This window comes from Phasianus colchicus, chromosome 20 (assembly GCF_987193195.1).
Source record: "Phasianus colchicus chromosome 20, bPhaCol1.hap1.1, whole genome shotgun sequence".
NCBI classification, from domain to species: domain Eukaryota; kingdom Metazoa; phylum Chordata; class Aves; order Galliformes; family Phasianidae; genus Phasianus; species Phasianus colchicus.
Genome location: NC_143455.1, coordinates 5,941,803 through 5,954,408, shown reverse-complemented (window position 1 = coordinate 5,954,408; position 12,606 = coordinate 5,941,803). Strand labels below are relative to the sequence as shown.

The window sequence follows — 12,606 nt, the reverse complement described above, 5'->3', positions numbered from 1 at the left end:
CCATTAAAGGCAACACTTTCCAGGCTGTACCAGCAGCACAGAAAAATAATCTATTTCCAAACTATTTACACTGCAGTAATGCTCATTTTGTGAAAGCAGGCAGAAGATAAAGTCTCTGCCTGAAATGGCTGGGATATAAGAGGAGGTGCTACAGGAGGAAACAAGAAAGATGTGCTACTCTGCAAAAAAGTCTTGCTACTTCAGAGCAAAACACGAGGCAGCCCAATGGCTGTGGCCACGGCAAGTTGTGCTCAATGGAAAGGGAAGGCATGGGGGAAGAAAAGCACCTTATCCTCATCTGCACAGATCCAGCAGACGTGTCGTCAGCCCTCGTTAATCCTGGAGGAGCTGAGGTATTTCTGTGCCCAGGGCTGCTCACCTGCAGGACGATGGGCAGCTGCTCCGGGGGGTTGCGGTTCTCCACACCCATCGTCAGCCACACCTGGAATGCAGTCAGCTGCTCTGCGAAGAAGGGGCTGTGCTGTTGGAACAAGAATACAGATGGCATGTTTGACTCTACAATGAGTAAAGCAACTAGATTTAGCATCTGTGGGCTCACACACGGTGTATTGGTTGTAAAAACAGTAATTGGCAGATGTTTGGTTGGTTTGCTTTTTACTGTAATTTTTTTTTTTTTTTCCAGAGACTGATCAGATGTGGTTTCCTTTAAATATACTGGCATTTAACTAATGTGTTTGAAAAAGAAGGAAAAAGCAGAGAAACTGGAAAAGATATCACAAAAGCTCTTGGGGAAATCTAGCTAATCCCTTCCACATGAGAAGCAGCCACAGCAGAATTGCCTTCATCTGCTCTGCAGAGGCAGTTTTCACTCCCGTGGCACACACTGCTGCCTCTGCCCAGCACAGTGAACACAGACACAGTACTTTGTGTAGGCAAACAAAGAATGGAAAGTTTACTTACAGTACTGAATCCACTAATTTAATTAGTGATAATCCACCAATAGAGATATCCTGGCAGTGTGGGTAAATGAGCACAGAAGTAGCACGCAGAATTGCAGCATTCAGTACACTTTAACACTGCCCTCCTGAAGTTCATCAGGTGGGATGAGCTCCCAGCATCAGTTAATACCTCTCAGCTGGGCTTTGGTGCTTAGACATTAGTGTGAAAAGCACCAGGGAAAAGCCTATAAAATTAGTTTGTGGTACTGCTAGACATGCAGGAGAAAAGAAAATACCGCAGGCTTTGGAAAGCACGATGCAGCTATGGCTTTGCTTTGATGAAGCAGGTTCACTGGCTGATGAAATAAGAAGAGTACTTGGGGAGATGTGACACTGAAGTACCAGGAGGCTGCTTGGGTGCATCCAACACCTCTGCTCTCCTAACAGCAATGGTGAGTGGTCAATGATGTGACAGAGTCCCCAGAGCTCACGGCGTGCTCTTGGACAGCCCTGGGGCTCAGCAACATCCCTGGCCAGGGCAGCATCCCCAGTGCTGGAGGAAACCTTCCTTTTGCACAGAGTTGTTTGAGAGAACACTGACCCCATCCACAAACCCAGATGGAAACAAAGCTGAGGGCTGAGGACAGGGAGGAGGTGGGATCAGGAACTCATGCCCACTCCGAGCTGCTAGGAGCCCACTCCCCACATTAGTCTGCAGGCTCGGCTCCAGCAAATTATTATATTATGCAGGTTTGAGTAGCAAAGAACAGCTAGAGAATAAGCAGAAGCCAGGAGCAGGTTTATAATGTGCTGCTGAAACAAACCAGCCCTGAAGAGATTACCAGCTGCTTCATTCAGGCCAGGCCAGCCCAGGCACCCAGCCTGCAGTGGTGGCAGGGATGGAGGAAGGGCTGGCAGCAGGTGATGCTGTGACTCACCGGGCAGCCTTGTTATGAAATGGTGGTCTGACCTCAGGAACATAAATGCTCTCCCCACCCCAAGCCACCACTGTTGCCCAGATTACTGCTGCCCAGCAACTGCCAACCTCTGATGATAAACACCGCTTCCTGCTGGCATAAATCAAGAGGTGTGAGGGCGAAACTTTGATTAGAACACAAGGAACAGATCAAAGATGTGCAATTGCCTGTCTTCTGCAAGCATTTGTCACAGTGTAAAGCTGAGCCCTTCCACTTCCTCCTAAACTAATAGCCAAGTTTCCTACTATTTCTCTAGGTGCCTGATGGAGACCTTCAACAGGTCCTCTCTCTGCAGGAACAGGCACAGACCTACACAATATTAACCAGGCAGGACACGTGCTGATCCTCTGAGTCAAGTATTTGCCTCCTTCCATCCCTGAATAGACATAAATTTGGTAAATTTCAACTCACATGACAGTGGGTGTACAGATGGTATCCAAATCTAACATAAAGGTACCCAACTGATATTGTCAGATACCTGATATAAAAATGAACAGGTTGGCAGACTTGTATTTATGTACATTTTAAAATACAGCACGTAGAGTGGGTGAAAAAAGAGGTGGGAGAATTAAAGGGCATCTTTATCAACCCCCATCCTTGCAGAAGTTAATGGCTGTCCTCCTGTATTTGGGTCTTTGGAGACCATCTGCAATCACTGCCAGAAAGCCTTTATGAAGTTTGGTATCATAAATATAATACAAGAACATCAGAGTAAAATTGGTTCTATTCCAGTTGCATTTACAAGGCTGTAAAGGAACCCCCCCACACTCCCCAGCTGCTCTGTGAGCAGGGGGCAATGCACAGATCGTTCTCCTCTTGCTGGGCTCTGGGCTTTCTATGTTTCCAAGTGACATTCCACACTTCTGCCCAATCAGCCACACCAGAAGTGCTGGCTGTGAAGAAAAGCACAAAGCAGATGTCTGTTTTTCTTTTTAGTGCTTGTTTCAGTGGAAATAGTCATTTAATTTAAGAACACCTTTTTAAAAAGTAGAAACCGTATGGCTATGGCGGATTTTTTTTTTCCAATTTTGAACCAACTCAATCACTAAAGCATTTCAGAAAACTCTGAAACTTCACTCCTATCTACATGGAGATGGCAGCTGTTTACAGAATCTATTTGGGTACACTTCCAGCAGTGAATTCATGTTCGAAGATAGGATGCTTGCTGCTTGCTATAATTAGATATGAATATTCCAAATCCACATATATTTCCTCTAAGTGAGGTGAATCTGGATTTACAGTTTTCAAAAAAAAAAAAAAAAACCATTAAATTCAAGATTCAATAAGAAAAAGTGACGTGCTGAGCTGAGGCTTCAAATAATGGGTTAAACAAGGAGACATTTCAATACATCGTGTGACTTACCCTAAATGCAGTTCCTTCCTCTATAATTGTAGGTAACTGGGAAAGGCAAATATCAACAGCAAGGTCCCACGCTTGCCTACAGAAAAAGGTGAAAGAGGAAAGAGAAGTTATCAGAGTTATTCATAAGCAACGTCATACAAGAATATGGATAAAGCAGTGCTGTCAGATCGGCTGCACAACACTTAGTGTTCCTTCTTCCTAACTGTTTTTACACTTATCCACTAGGCTATAGAATAGCTGAAGTATGGTGATCTGTAATACTAACAGCACATAAACCACGTGCAGTGGCAAGGGAAGCTGTTGTGGTAGATGCAGTGCAAATGAAATTGATACCTATCTGCTTCCAAATGCTCACAGTCAAACTGAAAGAGGTACAAATTAAAATAAAAGGATTTTGTCTCCAGAGTTCCTGAAACACATCTAAAAATGTGAAAGAGGTACATCCTACCCAAGAAACCATTATCCCTACTCTATACATAGACATTCCAGGCACTTTTCATTTTAGCACATGGATTTATGCACTCTGAAAGGCTAGTGAGTTAAACCACCACCCTATGGGTTTCTTAAACAAAAGAACCTAATTTACTCTCCAGACACATTAGCTCTTTAATGACTTGTGGCCATCATGTGCTACCATCAATAGGCTAAGCAATTTTTCTCCTCCTAGGAACACTTGCAGACAGAAGGCCATAGGTGATAATCAATACGGCGTATTTTAGTTACCTGCTCTAATAAGTTCTTAAATCACCTCGCCTGGAGTCAGACAAAGCCTTCCATTAGAACAACTACCAAGCAAAATCCATCCCATTGGATTCAGTGGCAGCTACTCTCAACTAAAACCAATCTCTCCAATTAAATGGAAAGATAAACCACAGGGATCTCGCATTTTTCCATGGGTTCAAGAGCTGCAGCTTGTTTTAGTTGTCCCAGACCTTGTCCCTCGGCTTCACAGCATTCACCTTCCACTTGACAGCATGCTGCCAATATAATTAAGAGATAATCAAGAGATAATCAAAGCACAGGCAACAAATGCTTCCCACATGCTCAATAAAGACCCATGCTGGAGACAAAATGTTTGTGTGGAGCTGATGAGAGAGATTTATTCGTGGAGGAGGAAAAGTCAATTAGTCCAATTATAAAGATAATCTCGCTACAAGTAAAGGATGAACATTTCTGACTTGGAGGTGCTTGGAGGAATGGGGAGTGTCACCTAAAGAAATTCTGTCAGACTTCAGAAAACACCAATAAATACAGCCTTTGAGAGGAGTTTTATGAGGTGGGAGGAAAATGGTTTGGAGATCAGAGACAACCGGTCTGATTTTGGCTGCCTATAAAAGAATCGTGCACAGGCCATTATACTGCAGGGGCACAGAACTAAGATGCTGAGCTCCAAAGTCATTTTAGGTAAGAAGAACTAATACTGCTATAAAAATGTCTGGAGCAGCCCTGCAGGGTCAATTCCCAAAGGTTTTAAATGTTATCAGGAAGAACAACCCAAAATTTAAAAAGCGATTCAAGTCGATTAAAACAAAATCTCTTTTTACGCTTCAAAAAACAAGCCATTAAAAATCAATGTGGCCACATAGCTAACGTTACTCCATCTTTTAAAAGAGTGTAACCAGCAATATAAAATCTTGTTACTGCTCATCACAGTCTAGAGAGCTACTGATTAACATCAACTGCGTTAAGGGATTCTCATCGATTCAACTACTTGAAATGATGCTCCAGCCTTTCCCAAGTAGCCCAACATGTTGTTTCTGCTTCATTTCTGTAAGAAACGAGACAGCAAACCTGCCCACCCACCCAGACACACGAGGAAACAACAGTTTTGCCTGAAGTAAACATCACGCTACTCCCAACTACTACAAGAGCAGCTACATGTCGCTTGCTAGACTTTGGGCTGCATAATTCATGAATGAGATGTCACATAGCTAACTCATGGCATGGGCAAAATAAAGAGCTGCTTTAAATAGGCACTGCAGTAATTAAGAGTCAAAAATCAGCCACAAGAGAATGGTAAAGGACTGATGCCACTGACAATGTGAAGAGAAACAGAAGGGGAAAAAATACTTGGTAGAGCCATCATGAAAATAATGGCTGTTGGCGATGGGTAGGAAGTGATTGACTGCTTCAATATGCCAAAGGGAACCAGAAAGGTGGGCAGTTTGTAGATGTGCTCCCTGAACTAATATTACGCTTTAGCACACAAACAGGAGATAAATTAAGGAGCAGCAGGGGAACAGGGATGGGTGCCACTGCATCCTACAAGTGATTTACGAGAGGCCAGCCCAGAAGATCACTGCCTCCCTTCCTTCTTCATGGAGATTACTGTTTGCAAAGTGCTATGGAAGATTTGTAATCCCAGCACCAGCTACAGGAGCCTGGCAACACCTCAGCACTGTCCATTCCTCCCCCTCCCACTGCATTCTCCCCATCACCCCCGCAGCCCCAACTAAGCAAGGTGACACCACGATGCAGCCAATGGCTCTAACCAACTGAAATACCGCCGTGTTCCAGCTTCCCCACACTGCTAAACAGCATGTTAATGAGGATTTTACACTACGCTGTCCTAATTGCTCTGTACATAAAGCAGGAGACGTGCTCTCTGCACACCCCAGTTAAATTAGAAGCCACCATACGTGTAACAGAAGGTCTGATACTCACCACTGATATGTCAAAAATCACGTTATAAAGCCTAACAGGATTTTCAGCTTGTTTTCTCCAAACCCAGCAGTTTATTTCTATGTCCCTATATCACTACTACTAAAAGCCCTGCACGCCTTTATTCCTAACATGATCATATACAACCTCAAGGGCCCTCATCCCTATCTCTGTGTGCCAAACGTTCCCTGCAGGCTGAAGCCAGCGATGCAGTGACATGAAGGTTCCATCTCACCTAGAGGAACCCAGCAGCACCAACTTGGCAGAGGCACGAGGCAGGACAACATGGAGCTGCCCAGCCAGCAGGCTGCCAGCACCAAAGCACGAGCTCGAAAGCTTTGTACACAACAACTCACAGCATGGCCACGTGTATCCTTGCACTTGTTGGGGACTGAGCAAGTTTCACAGAACCACATCTCAAAAGGGGCTCGAGCACTTTCTGGTTTCCTCCATGCTGTGCTGTGAAGCAGTCTTATGAAAGAAAGGATTCAAAGTCATCGATTTTGAGCTGTGTTGGGAGGAGAAAGGAGATGCTTTGGTTCCAAAACTGAGCAGAGCATGCTTGGATGCAGACACCTCCTGTGTATATTTTGGAATAAATGTATATTAAATTCTCTCTTAGTTGGAAGATTGACTCAACTGAAACAACAAAAAAAGGCAGCAATGTACTTTTGTTTTCTGAAATACAGATGAAGCAATGGAGCCTGCCAACAGAAACAGCCTGTAAAGAAAACAAGCCAACAATGCCCTGCGTCTCTATCCGCACTGATCAATCCCTTCAACAAGGTACTCAACAGACAAGGTGCCAGCCATCATCGCAGGACAGGATACAACATCTCAGAATATATGAAAATTAAGAATGGAAAGACATTACTCTTCCATTATCCGCAATAAGAACTCAGCAGGGAAAGAGCTGCCTTGAACTCAATCATTAACACTCTCCTCCCATTATAAAAATACTCATATGTGTCTTTATGTTTCAGCTCCAATTCTCTTCAGCCCTTCAGCACAAAGCTCCCATTTGTGTGCTAATGCAACTCCACCTCTGCCCGCTCCTCACACCAATCTCACTGCAGTAGGACTGTTTAAACTTTTAATATTCTAATGCTAATTCACCCAGCTGCCTTCACTTGGTTTCCCCCAAGGTGCTGCAAAGTTTGGACTTTTGCACAAAGAAGGGAAGGCTGAGCGTGCCAGCTCTGCTCAGCAACGGTTTTATTGTGCAAACCCATGAAACATTCAGCACTGGAAGCCCACAGTAATACCCCAACAACATAAATGAAACATGGTTACAGAGATGTGCTTTAGTTTCTCTTCACCCACACGCACCACCTCAGCTGGCAGAGCACAAAGGCAGATTTTCTTACATTCCACTTAGGCTGAGTCAGTGCCTAATGCTTTTAATTCTCATGTCACATTTTTTAATAAAGTAATATTGATGTCTTCTAGCATTCTGCCTTTTTCTGGGAATGGCTCGTATTATATTGCACCGCACATAATATTAGTGATAAATGATATTTCTTGCTGGGACAGCCATACCAAGGAGCAGCTACAGAGAAGCTGAAGCCGTCAGCAGTGTAGGGCTCAGGCATCAGGGCTACTGCTCAGAGTTTGGACTTCTGGAACTGTTAAATATTTCAGTCTGTATCAAACACGTTGGATAAGATTTCTGTGTTTGTCTTTTCTGCAAGTACGACTCAACAACATGTTCTGTTCGACCGAATGTACACATCTCAGCCTAAGCTCACCTGCTCAGCAATGACACCGTGCACTCACTGAGCCTGCTTCAGAGGAAGCCAGCTGGGCAGGTGCTCAAACAGCTATTTTTAAAGCAATATTTATTGCTATGAATATTTGGTACAACTCTGAAGGCCTGCTTTCTTCTGCCACTGTGCTCCTCTACTCCAAGCGCAGCTTAAAGCACACACTTTGCTGCCTTGGTCCTACATTTCTCTCTGTTAAACTATCTGCAATCCACGAATGGGTCTGGGAGATGTTAACACAGATGCAAACAAAAAATCTGGTTATGGCAACAGCGTAATCTGAATTAAACTCATCCTTCAAACGCCAAATGGCTCCAAATACCCTTTCAAACAATCACTTTCCTCCTCCTGAGATGCTAAGAGCTCCGTGTACCTAAATAGAGACTCATTTCTCTGAGGAATCAGGGCCCTGCACTGCTGCCACAAAGACTGCTGCTCCTCTCCACCTGTAATTGGGTTGCTGTATTATGACTTCCTTTTCAGCTGGAATTCCACACGTATTTTATTTGCAGTGCATTATGACTTTCTTTCAACTACAATTTCATGCCTGCTTTATATACTATTGCAATATTTCCATTATGGGCAAATCATAGTTCTTCCATGGTGTAATTAAGGTACTTCATTTTTAATCTATGTCCCAGCTTAGGAAATATTTCTAAATACATTATTGGGTCTTTTCGAAGGCCGTGAATATAACTTGCTGCCAACAGCAGTAATGTATAAACTGTAATCCATCAAAACAGAGATCAAGATGCTGACAGAGCACCAGGCCCCTGTTCGTACCGCACAATAGACAAAACAACTCTCAAATCTGAACAGCTCAGCCAGTTAATCAATATATATTAATATTAATACGTGTATTATAACAGTGCCTACAGCAGCCAGGGACCTGCAGCACGAGGCACCACACAGATAACAACAGCATGTGCCTGGGAGGGTTTACACCTAATGCAGGTAAAATACAGCATGCCAGTGAAAGGAAGAAAGCCTCCAAGGAGCTGCAGGGGGCCAGGGCTTGCTGCTCCCCTCTCCCTGATGTGAGGGGCTCCCAGAGAGAAGGAGCTGCAGGACAGCACAGAGCAGCCCAGATACACTCACTGCTGCTGCTGAGATCAGGGTACCACATGCAATTCAGAAGGGTCTGTGTGTGCCTTACTACTTCAGCAAAATGCTGCTGTCAACTTACGCCTTTCCTGCAAAAGATGGTGCAAAATATAATACTAAGGCAGAAGCACTTTGCTTCTCCAGTCAGCCTTCTGCTGGGACACAAATCATGTCTGCATGTAGATCCCATTTTACTTTGCTTCCCAGCTCAGAATCTGAAGAATGGCTCACATCTGTAACAGCAGATATGCATGGCAGTCCTCTCTGGACAATGTGAATGGACAGCAAAGTCCAGAGGATAAAGGAAGGGAGAATATATACATGTTTGTACTGGAGAAGTTAAACATCACACCACACTGAGGCCACAAGCAACAAAGCCAAACCTGAGCCAGGAACGTGTACTTGGTGCACAGAGGATCATCACTCCATGGGAACAGAGGAAGGTACAAAGCAACACCCAGAAAGCATAGAAGAGAGGAAGAAGAGGACAAGGAGTGGGGAAGTCCCAAAGTTTGAGGTCAGATCCTTGAAGAACACCGACAGACACACTGCCTCTATTCACATCCACCATCAGCAGAAGCTGCTGCATCATCCAGTCTCCACCACTTATCAGCACAGATCATCAAATCCAAAGTTTCAGTTCTTTTCAGCACCCATTTAGCAGCTCTCCCTGCCTTCATCCAGCTGATCTAAATAAAATGGGTCTGGAGGATCTGGAATCCAGTAGAAAAGCACTGAATGAAAAGTGATAGGTAAGCGCAGGTGATTATTTTTAGAAAGTATTTAAGCAAGGCCTAAATTAGTTTCTAAATCTGTCATTACTGAAAGTTCATAATAAAGAACTGAGCCACCTCTGACAAAAAGTGGAATTTTCCCCTTTGGTACATTTGATTCAAACTGCAGCTTTTTTAGGACACTGAAGAAAAACGTGTCCAGGGATCCTCTCCACTCACTCGCTTTCAACTTTGCCAGTGTTTGGGATTCAGAGGGAGAAAAGCCTTTTCCTAAGGAATTCCTTCTTTTGGTAAACCCTAAAAAGCAGCAACAATGCAACTATCCCATGGTATGGTCTGAAGGACTTCATAACAGTATTCTTAGTGCCATTTTGCAGAAGAACACAAGAGAAGAAAGCCTTTCTAGAATCCACCATTGGACCAAGCAAACAGAAGAGGATCCTGGATGGACTTCTGAGTTTCACTCCTGTGATTCAGCACACAATAAGACCACTCCCCATATTTACAAACAACTGAAGTAATTTTCCTCCAAAGTTGTTAATTCAGAGCACTTAAGAACGTTGCCACGTACAAACAGACAAAACAGACAATACACTCAGCAAGGCTGCCAACCTGCTGAAGGTTCCATCCAAAGTCTATCCTATCACCTCCAAGCTTTCCAATTCTGAAAGCAACTTCATTCAACCAGCAAATGCCAACTCCTTGCCTGCACCTCACAAGTGCTGCTGGGGCTCTCTGTGACCCTATCTCCATTTCTTCAACGTGATTTGAACTTACTGATGCTGCTATCAGGTTTGCACTGATCGTTATCACCTCGTAACACCACTACATTTATTTTCCTCTATGTTTTAATGAAGAAAACTTACCAAAGGAATCTGAAAACACAGGCAAATTAAGCCTATTCAGTCACCTTTACCTGCCATGCTATCAGCCTTTTAGCAAGTCACACAGCTATCTTTTTCTCCTAAAGAAATTGCATTAGCTTGACTATACTGGCTTGTACTTAGCCAAATTTTACACTGTTCTAGAATCAAAGCAAGCGTTTTTATTGTTATTGTTAACATTATTTGTATTGCTGTTGATCATGGAATGCTTGTTCGATAGTCAAAACCACATTTAAGAGGCTTTACATAACTGTGCCACCTCCGTTTCTGTTAATCATCTTAAAAGCAACAGTGACAATAGATGAACTCTGCGGCAAAAGAACTCTACAATGCAACTTATGATTTTCTCCCTTAGGCCCCAATGCTCCCCACCCTTTGCAATCAGAGGGGATCAGCTTTGCTCCGTGCAAATAAAGATGATGTCCCATTCCCTTTCTATTTGGAACGAACAATTACATAGCTGAATAGAACCTCTGTATTGCAGAACTGCATCACGTTCGTGCATGCAAAGAGAAGAAATGAATTTGTAGATGGGTATTTACACTGCCACATGCTCTTTCATTTTTGATCCGCAGCCTTAATCAGTAAAGCACCGTGTAGATTTGAGTAGTAACAATCTTTCATGAGTACAGCTCCCCAAATCTCCTTAAGGCAGCAGCAGCAGCCTTTGCAGCACAGGGAACTCTGTGACTTACCACATTGCATGCATGTACGTTGGGGGGAGGCGGGGGCTGCTGACTGGGGTACAGTTGTAGGATCTCATAATTCTTTCTGCCAAGAGAAAGTTACGAAACAAACTGGCCACCAGCAGGTCTTGCCTGAAGAGCTTCTGAAAAAGATCTGTCAAGAGATAGCACAGATTACTACATGTGCATTAGTACTTAACTCGAGTATCCTAGGTATTATGTAAAAATCATTTAAGTGATAAAAATATGTAAAGATTTTATTCAAACAACAACAAAAAAATCTACAGCAGTCTTTTAGTGGCAGGATATCCCAACTCTTAAAGGACATCTGCCCTCTGAGTTCCCTTAAAACATCACTATTACTCTGCATTTCAGATGAAAAGAATTAACTGCTGTCTACTTCAGGCTGGATTTGCCTTTTCTGGACAGAATTTCACTTCTAGTGATTTGGACATTGTAAGGGAAAAAAGAACCTGTGTGTACCATTTAATAAAGAACTACAGTACTGACTGGCAGTTTGATGTGCCCACGAAAAGCCAACGTGAACAGTAAAAGATAACAAACACACTATCTCCTAAAAGGGCAAAGAAGTATTTATGCAGCAATGAGCATTAGCATACAAATGTATATAAATCTGGCTGCTCATGCTTTAGAAGAATGAACTCAGAGCAGAACAGAGGTTGAAAAATGAGGTGAAGTTATTTGGCAAAAGATACATGGTCTTATCAGCAAAGAGAGAGAAAGTTGTTGTTTTTTCCATGATGCTAACAAAGGTTGCAAGAAAACAGATTGCTCTTTCCAGATACAGTAAGAAAATTATTCAAGCTAAAGCAATCACATTAGCACTGGAAAAAGCCTTCCTAGTTTCTAATTATCATGTTGCTGAAATTGTTGCTGAAAAGAACGAATATAAAAAATTTAAGTAGCCTCAAGATCATGCCTGAGCTGTTCTTTCAATATTAAGCTTTAATTTTCTCCTTATTTCAGCGTCTCGTTTATCTAACTCTTCATCCTGCTTTGAATAAGCAATACTCCCTCCTGATGAAAACTTGCTTTGCCTGCCCAAGTCGTACCTCTAGGCAACACGTTCCACGCAATGGTGTCTGTGATGGCTGTGAAGATCCAGTTCAGCTCTCCCAAAGGAGTTCTCCTGTCATTCAGTCTTCCAGGAATCCTACAGGGGGGAGAAGGGAGGGGGAAGGATGTAGGGGGGAAGAAGGACGTTCGCTATTAGTTGGGTTTTTATTTTTACTTTTTAAACACGTTGCACACATCCACTTCATAATTGTATCATTTGTGTCACGGTGGTACCTCTATGCCCAAAAAGCATAACATAAAAAAAATAAAACAAAATAAATTTTCTCCCTATTCTGCTTTATTATTCTTTCTCTCCTGAAGAGAATGAATTCCTTCCCCCCAGAGTGCCAGGAGACTGCCAGCACAGCACGAAGGGAAGCACAAAGCAGGCACTGCTGCTGCACTCAGCCACGGCCATCCTCCATCTGCTCAGTGTGCACACCTACCCAGGTTGCAAC

The 12,606-nt window shown here is 43.3% G+C and overlaps 1 protein-coding gene across 4 annotated transcripts in view; it reads right to left on the bottom strand.

Annotated features, from left to right (window-relative positions):
- Positions 1–12,606, bottom strand: part of RPTOR (regulatory associated protein of MTOR complex 1) — a 119,021-nt gene that overhangs the window by 54,935 nt on the left and 51,480 nt on the right. For all 4 annotated transcript variants that reach the window (XM_090122067.1, XM_090122068.1, XM_031598914.2 and 1 more), the window contains exons 8-11: positions 12,145–12,245; positions 11,081–11,225; positions 3,240–3,315; positions 380–481 (exon numbers count right to left, since the gene is read on the bottom strand). In XM_090122067.1, coding sequence (XP_089978193.1) covers positions 380–481; positions 3,240–3,315; positions 11,081–11,225; positions 12,145–12,245 — 424 coding nt within the window. The remainder of the gene's footprint in view (positions 1–379; positions 482–3,239; positions 3,316–11,080; positions 11,226–12,144; positions 12,246–12,606) is intronic.